The following is a 15,986-nucleotide window of genomic DNA, read 5'->3' on the forward strand; positions in this document are numbered from 1 at the left end:
TTTGGGATTTTGACTCCATGCATCAGTTTAAGAGGGAATCGGTCCCTTTATGAGAATCTTCCAATCCATGAATATGGAATGACTGTCATTTGTTTAGGTATTTATCAAAGATTATTTATTTATTTACTTATTTGAGAGAGAGTGAGCGAGAGAGAAAGAGCACAAGCAGGGGGAGCAGGAGAGGGAGAAGCAGGTGTAAGTATATATATGTGTTGTGTGTATTTTTGACTTAAAAATACTATTTTCTTTATCCTCACGTCTGAAAAAAAGGCTGCATTATCATGTTTATATACATACCAATATTAGAAACAGAGTTTGTCAATGAATCACACCTAAATTTTATTAAGAACGCGCAAACATTAAAACACGGATTGCTTTTTTGTGAGCAGCAGAGCAAACCGTTAGCTGTAGTTTGCGTGTTAGGTAAATAGTAGCACTCTTTCAGTAGAATCAAAACAATTGGTGGTATTCATTCATACTGGAACATAATAGACACATCAGAAAGTCAGTGATTGTCCTGGTTTTATTGCTAGCCATTTTATCTGTCTCACATTCATTGCACAGAAATGAAACCTAATGGGAAGCAAACTATGTCCTCATTATTAGCCACGATGAAGAGGGTCCTGCTGCATCCCACAGGCCAGGAGCATCATACAATAGAGAGCACTTGAGGGCTTAAGTGGATCAATGTACTGTTTTGATTCTGAGACACTGAATAGAATCTCATCCATGCTTAGTGATTGAACCAAAGGTGGAAGCCTTCCATCTCACCAAACAGGAAAAAGACCCTAACAAAGAAATATAACAATCAATCTGTGCCGATACTCTATCTTTAGACTCATACTTTAGTGCAAGGTGGAAAAAGGGGCCCTTTCTTGAGTACTTGGATACAGGGGTTATTGTGGTCTGGAGACTGCTGGGTTGATACTGAGGCTGGGATCATGAAAAGAAAGTGCATATTGAAACCACCACCGGATTATGAACATTTCCCAGCTCATCTTGGTTCTTCAGACAATGGAGCCAGTGCCTTTCCCAGGCTGACACTTTGTGCTGTATTGACACTGGCACCTTGCTAGCAGTTTTCACATATACTGTAAAGTAGCTCTAGCCACAGCCAGCATGCTCTGCATTATATCTCCAGGACTTGTTTATATCCTAATTGGAAGTTTGTACCTTTTGACCATCTTCACCCAAATCCCCCACCCCCAGCACTCTGCTTCTGGTCACTTACATATCAGATCTCTTTCTTTATGAGGTGTTTTTTTTGTTGTTGTTGTTTTCTGGTTTTAGATTCCACACATGAGTCAGATCATCATTAATTTTTCACTGTCTTGCTTATTTCACTTATCATAATGGCTTCAAGGTCCATCCATGTTGTTGCAGATGGCCTGATTTCCTTCTTTTTTTATGCTGAATAATATTCTGTTGTGTATATATACCACATTTCCCTTATTTTTTTTAAGATTTTATTTATTCTTTTCAGAGCTCACGAGCAGGGGCAGGGGCGGAGGGAGATGGAGAAGCAGACTCCCCGCTGAGCAGGGAGCCCCATGCGGGGCTAAATCTCAGGACCCTGAGACCATGGCCTGAGCTGAAGGCAGAGGCTTAACCATCTGAGTCACTCAGGTGCTCCTATACTGCATTTTCTTTATCTGTACATGTGTCGACGGACACTGGCTGTTTCCATGTCTTGACTATTGTAAATACTGATGCAGTAATGCAGGGAGGCAGATATCTCTTCAACATAATGATTTTATTTCTAAAAGCAAATGATTAAATTGAACCACCTGGTAGATGTTAAGGTAACATATTAATACTTTTGTTTTTTGAAAGTCTGAGTTTGCTCCCTGGTCTGATGTAAGGCAAGAGCAGGTAGGAAACTATGTCTCAGGGCATGCTCTGGAGCATTGTCATTGGCCACTTTAATAATGAGCACTCCACCTCTATCTGACATGACAATAGCATGGAGCCCCTCAATACATGCTAATTTTTTTTAGATTCTATTTATTTATTTATGAGAGACACAGAGAGAGAGGCAGAGACATAGGCAGAGGGAGAAGCAGGCTGCCTGCAAGGAGCCAGATGCAGGACTCAATCCCAGGACCCTAGGATCACAACCTGAACCAAAAAGGCAGATGCTCAACCACTGAGCCACCCAGGCACCCCATCCCAGTAATTTTTTTTTGTATATTTTTTATTGGAGTTTGATTTGCCAACATATAATATAACACCCAGTGCTCATCCCATCAAGTGCCCCCCTCAGTGCCCGTCACCCAGTCACCCCATCCCCCTGCCCACCTCCCCTTCTACTACCCCTTGTTCGTTTCCCAGAGTTAGGAGTCTCTCATGTTTTGTCACCCTCTCTGATTTTTCCCACTCATTTTCTCTCCTTTCTCCTATAATCCCTTTCACTATTTTTCATATTCCCCATGAGTGAAATCATATAATGATTGTCCTTCTCTGATTGACTTACTTCCCTCAGCATAATACCCTCCACTTCCATCCATGTCAAAGCAAATGGTGGGTATTCATCGTTTCTAATGGCTGAGTAATATTCCATTGTATATATAGACTACATCTTCTTTATCCATTCATCTTACAATGGACACCAAGGCTCCTTCCAGTTTGGGCTGCAGGTGTCTCGGCTTTTCACTGCATCTGTATTTTTGGGGTAAATCCCCAGTAGTGTAATTTCTGGGTCATAGGATAGCTCTATTTTTAACTCTTTGAGGAACCTCCACACAGTTTTCCAGTGTGGCTGCACCAGTTCACATTCCTACCAGCAGTGCAAGAGGGTTCCCCTTTCTTCACATCCTCTCCAACATTTGTTTTTTCTTGTCTTGTTAATTTTCCCCATTCTCGCTGGTGTGAGGTGGTATCTCATGTGGCTTTGATTTGTATTTCCCTGAAGGCCAGCGATGCGGAGCATTTTCTCATGTGCTTGTTGGCCATGTGTATGTCTTCTTTGGTGGAGCTGTTCTGAAGGATAGAAAGGGAAAGAATACTTCCAAACTCATTTTATGAGTCCAACATCACCCTAATTCCCAAACCAGACAAAGACCCCACCAAAAAGGAGAATTATAGACCAATATCTCTGATGAACACAGATGCAAAAATTCTCAACAAGATACTAGCCAATAGGCTCCAATAGTACATTAAGGAGATTATTCACCATGACCGAGTGGGATTTATCCCTGGGATGCAAGGTTGGTTCAACACTTGTAAAACAATCAACGTGATAGATCACATCACCAAGAAAAAAAACAAGAACCATATGATCCTCTCAATAGATGCAGAGAAAGCATTTAACAAAATACAGCATCCATTCCTGATCAAAACTCTTCAGAGTGTAGGGATACAGGGAACATTCCTCAGCATCATAAAAGGCATCTATGAAAAGCCCACAGCAAATATCATTCTCAATAGGGAAACACTGAGAGCCTTTCCCCCTAAGATCAGGAACACGACAGGGATGTCCACTCTCACCACTGCTATTCAACATAGTACTAGAAGTCCTAGCCTCAGCAATCAGACAACAAAAAGAAATCAAAGGCATTCAAATTGGCAAAGAAGTCAAACTCTCCCTCTTTGCAGATGACATGATACTACTGTACATAGAAAACCCAAAAGACTCCACCCAAAATTGCTAGAACTCATAAGCAATTCGGCAGTGTAGCAGGATACAAAATCAATGCCCAGAAATCAGTGGCATTTCTATACACTAACAATGAGACTGAAGAAAAAGAAATTAAGGAGTCAATCCCATTTACATTTGCACCCAAAAGCATAAGACACCTAGAAATAAACCTAACCAAAGAGGTAAAGGATCTATACCCTAAAAACTACAGAACACTTCTGAAAGAAATTGAGGAAGACACAAAGAGATGGAAAAATATTCCATGCTCATGGATTGGAAGAATTAATATTGTGAAAATGTCTATGCTACCCAGGGCAATTTGCATGTTCAATGCAATCCCTATCAAAATACCATGGACTTTCTTCAGAGAGTTGGAACAAATCATCTTAAGATTTGTGTGGAATCAGAAAAGACTCCAAATAGCCAGGGGAACATAAAAAAAGAAAACCAGAGCCGGGGGCATCGCAATGCTGGATTTCAGCTTGTACTACAAAGCTGTGATCATCAAGACAATGTGGTACTGACACAAAAACACACATAGATCAATGGAACAGAGTAGAGGACCCAGAAATGGGCCCTCAACTCTATGGTCAACTAATATTCGAAAAAGCAGGAAACACTAGCCACTGGAAAAAGGACAGTCTCTTCAATAAATGATGCTGGGAAATTGGACAGCCAAGTGCAGAAGAATGAAACTGTACCACTCTCTTACACCACACACAAAGATAGACCCAAAATGGATGAAAGATCTAATGTGAGACAAGAATCCATCAAAATCCTAGAGAAGAACATAGGCAAACACCCTTTTGGAACTTGGCCATGCAACTTCTTGCAAGATACATCTATAAAGGCAAGAGAAACAAAAGCAAAAATGAACTATTAGGGCTTAATCAAGATAAAAAGACTTCTTCACAGCAAAGGATACAGTCAACAAAACTAAAAGACAACCTACAGAATGGGAGAAGATATTTGCAAATGACCTATCAGATAAACGGCTAGTTTCCAAGATCTATAAAGAACTTAATAAACTCACCGGCAAAGAAACAAACAATCCAATCATGAAATGGGCTAAAGACATGTCCCAGTAATTTTTAATGCAGGAATTACCTTAAGTACCTAAGGCACCTTGATGTCTCTCCTCCACCACCATTCTAATCCATTTTAGGGGGTAGAGGAAAGACATCAGGAAGGACCTAAGGTCCCATTGGACTCAGGTCCCAGCCAATCCACTTGTGTTAGCCTTCTGTCCCAGATCATTAGCCCTATTGAGCCTGTGTCTAGCAGGCTTGTTGTCCATGCTTGGGTTTCTGTTTCCGGGGCTGCTGGCTTCTCTCTCCTGCTACTTTGGGGACAGCTTCAAAGACAGGTTCTTCTGCAATCCACTGTCACATGATTTGTGACTGTGTCTCCTATATTGCTTAAAAAATATAATTTTCTCACTTTTTGTTCATGGTGTCTGGAATTATGGTTGATTTTTTGAAATACTGATTTCTTAAAAAATCCAGAAACCTCACCAAACTCTCATTAATTGTAGTAGTATAAATGGGGATTTGGGGGTTTTCTATGTAGATATATCAACCTGGACTCATGAGAGCCCCCCCACAAATCCTTCAACATTTCATCTCTTTTTTAAGCCTTTTTGTACTCACTTTTGGCCTCTAAGTCACTTAGATAGAAGTGATGATAATAGACATTCTGGATCTTCTTTTTAAAGATTTATTTATTTACTTGAGAGAGAGAGAGGAGTGGGGAGGGGCAGAGGGAGAGAATCTCAGGCAGAGCCCAACAAGGGGCTTGATCTCCTGACACCGAGATCACGACCTGAGCAGAAACCAAAAGTCAGACCCTTACCCGACTGCCACTCAGGCGCCCTATTCCATCTTATTCTTTACCTTAAAGCGCATGCTTTCCATACTGACCACTAAGAGTGGTGGTCACAGTAGGGTGGTAGGTAGAGTTTCTTTTCTGGGAAGCTCCTCTCTGTTCCTGGTTAGCTAATGTCAAATTTTATTTAAATGCCGTTTCTAGTTCTATTGGGAGGGTCATATCGTTACCTTCAGTCTGTTAAGGTGGTGAAATTATCTTTGTTGGCTTTTCTGATACTAAACTGGCTTTGCATCCATGTGATAAGATGAGCTTGATTGTGGTTGTGGTGCCCAGTCACGCACGCTGCTATCTCCAGTTGGCTGATATTTTGTTTAGGATGCTGTTGGTTCTCTGAGTGACCAAGATTGGTTTGTCTTTTTCCTACTTTGCAAGGTCTTGGGTAGGCTTTGTTAAGAGTTTTAGTAGTAGAACAAGTTTTCCTGATAAAAGAAGTTAGGGTGCATTCTTTATTTTCCTTGTCTCTGGACTAGTTTGTGTCAGATTAGAATTATTTGTTTCTAAATGTTTAGTAAAACATGCTGAAACCCACTGGAACTTGATGCTTTCTTAGTGCGAAGACTTTTTAAAAACTATTGACGTTTGGTTCTTTGAGTCATGATAGGACTATATAGTCTTTATCTGTTTCTTCTTGGGTCAGTTTTGATGGGTTGTATTTCTTGGACTTTGTCCACATCATCTAAGTTTTCAAATATATTACCCTAAAGTTGCTCACAACATTCTCCTATCTTTTTAATCTTGGTAATGTACAGACACAATCCTCTTTCCATTCTTAATAATTCTTGATTATATTTGCCTTTTCTTGGTTTCCTAGATCAGTCTTACTGGAAGTTTAATTTTATTTATCTACATAAAGAACCATGTTTTGGCTTCTTTGATTTGCAACTTCATGCCTCCCTTCTTCTTCTTCTTTCCTCCTCCTCCTCCTTCTCCTCCTCCTCCTCCTTCTTCTTCTTCTTCCTTCTTCTTTCTTCTTCTTTCTTCTTCTTCCTTCTTCTTTCTTCTATTAATACAGTATTTGTTTGTCTTCCCTCTGTCAAATGCTGAGCCAAGCACTTTCCCCAGGCTGCCTGGGGAGGTAGAGAGAACGGAACATACTGGGCAGATGAGACACGGGAGAAAGACCTATGGGAAGCGTGGATGGCTCTTTTACGTGGCGAAGAGGATGAGAAAGGCCACCATCAGGCAGAAAAGCCCCATGACCTCCAGGAGGGCAAAGCCCAGGATGGCATAGGAGAAGAGTTGTTGCTTCAGAGAGGGGTTCCTGGCCTAACCTATGATGAGGCTCCCAAACACAGTCCTGAATCCACCCCCAGAGCCAGTCACCCCTACCATGGCGGCCCCGGGCCCAGTGCACTTGGTAGCTGTGCAAGGTCCTTGAAATGGCACTGGTTGGGAAGGAGTGAGGTCAGGGGACATGAGGCTATCATGCTGCTGGGGCTCTCATCTGTCATTGTCTCCGGTGAATTTAGCACCACTGCCAACAGTGAGAGGTGCTCCCATCCTCGAAGCAGGTGGAGGTGAACTTGGCACAGGTGTCTGTTTTCAAGGGCTGAGGGATGGATGGCAGGAGAGTTGCTCCTGGTGTGGAGAAGACAGAAGGGGGCGGGGGCTCTGCCTCCCTTCCTAAGCTTTCTTCAGGTGTGTTCCATTATCTTTTCCAGTGTCTTCCATTGAGCAGTTAGCTCTTAATATGCAGCTTACTTTCCTGGTGTCAGCATTTATCCCGTAATATCTCCATTTGCTGACTCCCATAGGCTTTCTTTGTTGCCAGGCGCTCGCCTGCCTCCCTGTGTGTTGTGCTTCAAGCAGCTCCGGGTAGAAGTTTGTGTTGTTCGTGGTTGAAATGATACCAGGATGCGCATGAACTTGGAGCCAGGTCACTAGACACAAGCCTGCTCTGGTCCTCAGGCCCAAAGGTGACGGATGGTTCAGGAAGACGGAGCAAGACCTTTCCTAGTATAGATGTAATGTATGCTGTAGATGTGGCCGATAAGAGAAAGGGAAAATAAAATCACCTGTAATCTCACTGCTTAATGGTAACCACTAGAGTGTGTGTGAGTTTGTATCTGTGAATTTTCTTTTTTGTAGAAGTTGGACCAGGTTACACATGCTGTTTTGAAACCATTTTCCATCAGAACAGCATATTGCAAACAACTTTATAGGTCAGTAAGTTTGAAAGAACAAGAATTTTAAGACCAGTTTTATGTTCGCTTTAGCATTTTTGAGAACTTCCTGGTCTGCACCTGATAATCTGCTCACAGGTACTTGTCTTTTTCTGTGTAGATGTAGCTGATGAGTATTGAGGTTCCCTCTGGGAAACGGGCCATATTTAAATTGGTGCAGCTGAATGGGGACCTTGGGTTATTTTGTGTGAGTACAAAGAGGAGAGTTGTGTTCTTCATGCCAGAGCGGTGAGGCAGTAACTTGGTCCATGCTGTTGCATGGCCAGTTCTTTGGTAACATTTTGTGACTTAGAGCCTGGACGCATCAGCCAGGCAGGGAATGAAGAGGAGGTGGCCAAGTGAGGCTTCTGTGCAGAGCCCTCTTGTTAGGCTCTGACGCAACTGGGATGTGCTCATCCTCGAGGTAAGACCCCCGATGTGGTGGTGGGGATTGGTTTGGAGGGGTGGGGAGGGAAAAAAGTCTGTAGAAGTGTCTTTCCAACTCTGCACTTCAGAAGCCTAATTAGAGGAAAGAACTGATGGCTGAACAGATTATGGAGAACCCTGGGGTTTTGGAATGATTCTGGATTTCACATGGTGTTTTGAGTTCTGGCTCTTTGTGCTTTGAGCTTGGTTGGCCTGGTGTGCAGCTGTGGCTGATATTTTGGGATCCCATGTGCCCCTATGCTTTATTACAGGAGACTTCTGTGCCCCCTCACCACCCCCCCAGGTGAGGCAGATGCTGCCCTTTGTCCTGTCTTCCGTGGGTGGTAAAAGTGGCCGTGGCAGGTGCAGCCCGAAGGGAGGCTGCTGGGAGGCTGGGAGACACACTGCTCCTACCTGCATGCTTCCATTCCCTGTTCCTTTGCCTCTTAGGTCTGGAAAAGCTGTGGCCTGTGGGAATACTGTCATGCATCCTAGAAATGCCTGCTTCCCACCCTCTTGTGGGTAGAGCTTCCTGTGGGAATCTCATTAGAAACCAGTGGGATTTCTGCTGTGATGCCGGGCGCTGTGCCTGGCATCTTGTCTTTGGAACAAAGGGCATTTGGTGGCTGTTTGCAGCAAGAGGCCCCAGGAGGCTAGGCTGAGAGCAGGAGGAAACAGATTGACTTGCTTGTCCTAGACTGAAACCCCAGGGCTCAGAGTCCCCATGGACACCCATGGCACTTGCTAAGCACACTCAGAGCAGTGACTTCTGCAAGGTTGGACTCGGAAGGCCCTTCTCCCTATCCCGTGCTTCCTCATCTTCTGGAACGAAGATTTTAGAGTGAGGAATGGCACTGTTAGGAACATCAACATGTGGACAGCTGTGGAGGCGATGGGTATTGTGAACTTCTGAGGCCTGGAAGGCATCGGTGACCCAGGCCCCTACCACCCACTGAGGATGCTGGGGGAGTATCCTACCTGGACCTGAAACAACAAACAGGAGTCCTTCCCGGACCAGTTTGAATGAAGCTCTGTTAGTCATCTTCCTTATAGGATGCCGAGCTTATATGTGTAAAATGGGCATGTCATGAGACATTTTTGTTTCTTTGAAAAGCCATATTGGGAGTCTGGGGTCAGTTCTTGATAAGGTATCATGCACCTCAAAACTCTTTGAGTTTCAGGTCTATGAGGGGAGAACCTATGCAAACAGGAATTTGTGGGGCAGCCTGGGTGGCTCAGCGGTTTAGCACTGCCTTTGGCCCAGGGCCTGATCCTGGAGACCCGGGATCAAGTCCCACATCGGGCTCCCTGCATAGAGTCTGCTTCTCCCTCTGCCAGTGTCTCTGCCTCTCTCTCTGTGTCTCTCATGAATAAATAAAATCTTAAAAAAAAAAACCAGGAATTTGTGCAGCAATGAAAATTTACCGTTAAGTGAACATGACTTACTCAGTTTCTTGCCTACACGCACACGCACACACACAGAATTTATATAGATCTATGTAAGAATCAGGCACAAAGAAAAAACAAAAACAAGAACCCAGCACAAATAATTCTCACCAGCAGTGCTTTTTAAAAAAATAACTAGCCACATTATTCAGTTGTTCCCTTCTCTGGCGTCCTGGGTTGAAAGCTGGAGGAGTGCTCACAGGTCGTGGTGATCCTTCCGTCTGTCTCCATCTCACACATCCTCACAGCAAGGGCCTGGGCTCCTCCCTTTGCACCTTTGTCATTTATTTCTTGTGGCCGGTGTGCCCTTTCCTGAGGTGGCCCTCACTGCTGCACTGAGAGGTCAGCTGCCAGGGTGCTGGCCAGGGGCTTCTTGTGTTGAGGACTCTTTCTGCTGCCAAACAAAGCATGGGAGGGACATGGACAGGTTGGGACACGTCTCTCTCCATGATGGTTATAACCCAGTGTTGTTGGGCAAGAAGGACACTTGGAAGTTTTTGAAGGGAACAGGCATGAGGCATGGCGCCTAACCATGCCTTCACTTCTCAGGGAGCTTCAAAGGAGGATGGGGGTGGGCTCAGCATCGAGACTCTGTCGGGTTTATTTTAATGATGAAGCAGGAGTGTCAGTAGCAGTTTGGCTCTTCTGGAGGAGAGAAGGAGGCTAAAAGAGTCCTTTTAAAAATCTTCCTCAACTGGGTGTTATACTCTGTGTTGGAAAATTGAATTTAGATTTAAAAAAAAAAATCTCTGCTCACCCCGCACTCCATGTGTCCAGCTTGGGAGCCTGCTTGTTCCATTGGCCATGAGTGAGGCAGGCTGAGCCCAACCTGCTCTTGGGAAGCTGGTGCTGAGATGAGGAGACAGCAGGAGCACTGACAGCCTGAGAACCACAGGGGAGGAAAGAATGGGGTGCTGTGGACAGCCAGGAGGGGTGCCTTTCTTGGGCAAGAAGCTCTTTCCAAAGGAGAGGAAGATGGTGGTGGGTTTGAAAGGAAGCACCCCAAAGCAGATTGAGGGCCAGGGAGGAGCGAGGGCGTTGCAGGAGGAGTTAATAGCATGTGTGAAGTGTGCAAGTTTGAGCGAGTGGAGGGAGCACCAGGTGAGCTGCAGCTGTGAGCCTCTGCCCCCCAGCCCCAGAGCTCTCCAGAGGAAAACCCCAAAGCTGCATGACCTTGGGGAGGCAGCAGGATGAAATGAAGAGACGTAGTGTCTGTGTCCATGGTCCCCTGGAACCTCCTGAATCAGAGCATCACTGGAGAGTCTGAAGCTAAACCCACTGCTCAGACTCGCCATGGGGCTCCCCTCCTTCTTAAGAGGCCAAGGAGCTGGTGACCCCTAAAGGCAACTGCATGTGTCCAGAGTGACTGCTCCCCTGTGCAGGTGTGTGGAAGCTCTGTTTTCTCCTTTCTGGTGGCAGCCCTGCAGGTTTAGCTCTGCTGTGGAGGAACCGAGGAATTGTGCTGAGTGTGGTGATTCGTGGGGAGGGGGGATCCCTGTGTCTGCTCCATTCTACCATCCACTGTGTGCATTTATTCTATAAGCACAAGTGTGGGGTGCCTGGGTGACTGAGTTGGTGAAGCATCTACCTTTGGCTCAGGTCATGATCCTGGGGCCCTGGGATTGAGTCCCGCATCCGGCTCTTTGCTCAGTGAGAAGTCTGCTTCTCATTCTCCCTCTGCTTCTCCCCCTGCTTGTGCTCTCTCTCAAATAAACTCTATTTAAAAAAAAAAAGATTTAAGTACAGGGGTGTAAACAGCTGCCTGGGAGGATGTGCACTGATAGAGATCCTGGCGGAAAACCCGGGGACAGGCTCTTGTAGCATCCCCAAGATGTGCTGTCACCACATCAGCAATATTGGCATGCCCATTCATGGTTTGGTCTTTGAAAGCTTTGAAAAGTCTTTCCTCTGTCCCCCGGTTCCCCTAGCCCCCACCGCCCCATCCTCAATGTTGAACCTGCAGTGGTGCAGCCTGATAATTGTGGGGAGGCCTGGTGGGAGTCTGAACACTTGAGGTCTGCAGGCTACATCTGTAGAATGGGGGCGGGGGGCGAATACCTGGGCTCCCTGGATGTCAGCCGTTCGGAGGTTACCCCCACCCCAGCCTGGGGGGCAGTGCCTGTGGGTGTTGGAGGAAAGCCACCCTGCACGGCTTGGACATGGCTATGCGATTTGCCTTGTTCACCCTCCAGTCTGTTGAGGGAGATACCCTAGTGGCCAATATGAGGATACCCTTATCTGTTTTTTTTTTCTTTTCTTAAAAGAAGTTTTTATTCAGAAGTAATTTCAAACTTAAAAAAAAGTTGCAAGAACAAAAATAGTATACTCTTTACCCAGATTTTCCTGGTTTCACATTTTGCCTCATTTACCTGGTGATGGCTCTGTGTGTGTGCATATGGATTTTTTTTTTTTCTGAACTCATTTGAGGGTAAGTGACATACATCATGTCCCTTTTCCAGCAAATATTTCCTAAAACTAGGATGTCCATGTCCTTTAAAAGACAGTCACCCAATAATGATGATATTTATATTTGGGGTCATGTAACATTTTGAAAAGAAATTCATTATTTTGTAACTTCTGTTAAATCCCCACTGTTTTTATATGTGTGATTTTGTGATGCCCATGATCCAGCGTGAACAGAGAACATTGGTGGCTCTGACCTTGCGGATTTCCCCTCCTTTCTTGTATCTCTTTGGATGAATGAGGTCTTGAGTGGATCTGGTTTCCAAGCTTTCTTTCACTTGCTGCATGAATGTTTTTCGTATCCCCACATTGCCTGGTACCGTGTGCTTGGTGCTGGAGGTTAAAGGTGAGGGAGCTCAGACAAGGGTTTTGCCTGCGAGGAGCTCTCAGCCTAAATGAGTCAGATATGAAGCAGGTAATGATGTAAACCAGGGGTTCGCAAACTATGGCCTGTGGGTCAGATCTGGTGGTCTGCCTGTTTTTGTGTGGCTCACGAGCCAAGATTTTTACATTTCTAATGGTTGAGAAAGAATTAAGAGACAACAGTTCACGACATGTACAAATTGTTTACAAATTAAATTTCAGTGTCCACAAATAAAGTTTTATTGGAACACTGTCATGCTCAAGCTTCTTTCTTTTTTCTTTCTTTTAATATTTTATTTAAGTTCAATTTGCCAACATACGGTGTAACGCCCAGTGCTTATCCCATCAAAGATTTTTATTTATTTGAGAGAGCACAGGCAGGGGAAGAGGGAGAGGGAGAAGCAGACTCCCTACTGAGCAGGGAGCCAGACATGGGGCTCAATCCCAGGACCCTGAGATCATGACCTGAGTCAATGCAAATGCTCAACCAACTGAGCCACCCAGGTGCCCCTCAAGCATTTTCATGCCCTCTGTGGCTGCTTTTGATCCACAAGAACAGAGTTGAGTAGTTGTTACAGAGAATGTAGGACCTAGCAAGTGAAAAATACTTACTCTCTGGAGTTTTACAGAAAACTTTTGCTGAGCCCCGATGTAAACACTGGTTGAATTGCTAGGAAGGAAGGATGCAAGGAGAAAAGAAGTGATGTACTAGGGAGTCTGCATAGGGAGCTAGGATCCTGAGGTAGGAGCTGAAGGGAATGAAGGAGTTACCTTCCAGACAGCATGTTCAAAAATCCTGTGGTTGGTGAGTGTGACCTGCAGGCTGGAGACTTTAGGCTCAGAATGGATGCAGGATTCTGCTGAGGGCACTGACTGGTTCTTCCTTTTCTTTCAGGTAAAACCTATTTTCAGCATGTTGGCATCCTGTGGAACGTTGGTCAGCTGCAGCCTGGGGTGTGAAGGATCTGGAATCTGTCTCGTTGGAGGTGTTGAAACCAAAACAAATGTTGTTGATGAAACTCTGGCACAGTTGTGTCGAACATCAGCTCAGAATATCACTGCAGGAGTCTCCTCTACCACGCTCTGGAAGCCCCTTTAAAATGCCACCCTTTCCTCCTCAAGAAGGCTTTTGCCTTGCTAAGGGGCAGAGGTCAAAACACTTTGACTTAAAAAATAAGGTAACTGTTATTAAAAGTAAAGAGTAAAGATCAGAAGTTAACAGGAACCTAAAAAAAAAAAAAAAAAAAAAAGCCTGAAGAATTCAGCTTTTAATTTTCTGACATTCTGCTCTCCTGGATCTACAACATTCTAGATGTCTGACCTTTTGGTGGTCTTCCGGGCTTGGCCAAATTCTGGCCTGCTTTTGGTGATGGCTGTGTGAAAGTTCAGTTGAAATGTCATGAGCTGGCCAGCCCTTGCAGAAGTATACTGGTGTTTGTGGCTCCTTTTCTTTCCTTTTTAAAAAGAAGGGTTCAGCAGAATCAGAGCTAATTCACAAAGAATTTTGAATATCAGGGAAAAACCTATATGTATGCGTGTGTACATGTGCATGCATGAGTGTGTGTGGGTGTGTGTGTCTGTACACCTAGAATTTCTCCCTTTCTGGGGGGAGAAGAGGCAGTATAAGGCAACTTTTCGTTAGGAACATCCTCTGTGTGTTTCTCTGCCCTGTTCTACACTGTTGCTCTTGGTAATGGAATTTTAAAAAATCACTGTGGTGATTCAGATGAATGGGGGTTGGGTTGGCTGGAAAAGGCACAGTGTTGGGGGCCAGGTTTGAAGTTGGTGTAGGCCAGGCTGTCCTGGAAATCCTCCTGAACCCAGGAGGTTACAGCAGCAAGCCTCCTCCTGCAGGTGTGGGTGGGGATGGTGGGCGGTGGCTTGTTTCAGAGCTTGTGGGCCCAGACGTCTGTGGGCTTCCAGAAGCAGGGCTGACCTCTCAGGTTGGTGAAGACCTTGCATTTTGCTGTTTCCTAAGGGTTGAGGTTATCTGCTGCAGCCAAGCTGCTTCTGCTAAAGCTCTGTTTAGCAGTGCCTTTGGGGTCCTGGCAATCTGTTCTGGAGAGGGGTTTTGCTTTTTTTTTTTTTTTTTTTTTATCCCCTTGTTTCTTTTCTGGCATTGTGCAGGGTTTGTGCATTTGCCTGTTGGTAGTCTGCCCTGTTGCTTTGGATGAAAACTCTGTAGGCTTTTCTGATTCACCTGTTCTTAGAAGGGCCATCAGGTCTGCTGGGTCCCTGGGTTCCTGAGGCCCTGACTCTTGGGAAGGCGTGAGGGCCTCTGCAGGAAAGAGGGGGTGCCCGGGGAGACGGCTCGAGCGGAGTGCAGTGCAGAACACACCTGTACGACCACCTGTCCCTCTGCCCACTCTGTCTCATGTGTTGGTTTGCTTTCCTTCTGCTCTCCTCCGCCCTGTTTGCCTCCCCTCCACAGGGTACTCCTGGGCCAGAGTGGTGACTCAGGGGGACCAGCCGCCAGCAGCTGGGCACCCTCTGAACCTTGGAACTGGAACTCCATGCGGGAAAGCTGGATTCTTCCGCCTTACACATCAACACCGGGCCACCTGCTGGCTGGCCGAGAGTGACCTTCCAAATTCTTGAGCTTCAACACTACAGGCTCTTAAATAAAACCCTTTTGGCGTGACCCAGGTGTGCATCAGTTTGGATGTTTTCTGAGGAGGCACCAGCAAGGTGCCTTTTGGGGCTCAGGGGTATGGGCTCAAGGCTGGGAGGAGGGCAGAGGTGGGGGGCTCAGGGGGAGATGCCTGGTCTTGGTGTTTAAATTTTTGAAAAGATTTTATTTATTCATGAGAGGCACAGAGAGAAAGGCAGAGACACAGGCGGAGCGAGAAGCAGGCTCCCTGCACAGAGGCCGACGTGGGACTCGATCCAGGACCCCAGGATCACGATCTGAGCCAAAGGCAGATGTTCAACCACTGAGCCACCCAGGCGTCCCGGTCCTGGTGGCTTAGAGGACAGCTTAGGAATGCACTCGGGCTGGAGGACAGGAGGACACATGGTGGATGCTTCCAGATGCATGTGTAGGTGCATCTGATCATTTCTTGGAGGCTGCCGCTTTGGCAAGAACATAACTGAGACCTAATGTGTTTGGAGAATCTTGGGGTATCTCCGGAGAAGAAAGAACCAGTTGTGTCAAAGTGCCGGCTGATTATTGCCTCCTCCTTACCTGGCTTGGCTTCAGCTTGTGAACAGCAGGAACGGGCGGAGTCCAAGCCGGGTCAGCAGGCCTGTGGGTGAGCGCCAGAAAGGATAGCTCATTTGCTTCCATCCCGACGTGGGGTCCTTGGAACTTAGGGAGGAGCTGGCAGCGTGCTCTACCTTACTCTCCCCAGAGAAGCAGCTCGTTCACTTCTCTCGCAGCTGGAATTGTCAGGGTGGCTCCTCCTCCCAGTGGGGCTATGGGGAAGCAAGCCCCTGTGGGAAGGTCCCATTGGGTAGGGTCTCCTGGGGGTAGGGGCCTTCAGACACCCAGGGAGGGGCCAGCCTGGTTGGGGGAGAGGGTGTTCCAGAGTTGGTGGGCCCCAAGAGTTGGCCCATGCTGCACCCTTGCCTTTTATTTTGGCGAATTCAGTTGGGGGATCAGC

General features: G+C 46.0%; 1 protein-coding gene and 1 long non-coding RNA gene across 2 annotated transcripts in view; one reads left to right on the forward strand and one right to left on the reverse strand.

Moving 5' to 3' along the window:
* The window catches only part of FAM174B (family with sequence similarity 174 member B), a 43,002-nt gene extending 27,977 nt beyond the window's left edge, over nucleotides 1-15,025 (forward strand). The window contains exon 3 of the mRNA XM_038532750.1: nucleotides 13,280-15,025. Within this exon, the coding sequence (XP_038388678.1) occupies nucleotides 13,280-13,283 (4 nt within the window). The 3' untranslated portion in view covers nucleotides 13,284-15,025. The remainder of the gene's footprint in view (nucleotides 1-13,279) is intronic.
* LOC119871200 lies at nucleotides 11,793-14,482 on the reverse strand. The gene is made up of 2 exons (XR_005357020.1): nucleotides 12,997-14,482; nucleotides 11,793-12,354 (listed from the first exon to the last, which is right to left on the reverse strand). It is a non-coding gene; the product is annotated as an uncharacterized LOC119871200 (long non-coding RNA).
* Nucleotides 15,026-15,986: the final 961 nt, after the last annotated feature.

This window comes from Canis lupus, chromosome 3 (genome assembly GCF_011100685.1).
Source record: "Canis lupus familiaris isolate Mischka breed German Shepherd chromosome 3, alternate assembly UU_Cfam_GSD_1.0, whole genome shotgun sequence".
NCBI classification, from domain to species: domain Eukaryota; kingdom Metazoa; phylum Chordata; class Mammalia; order Carnivora; family Canidae; genus Canis; species Canis lupus.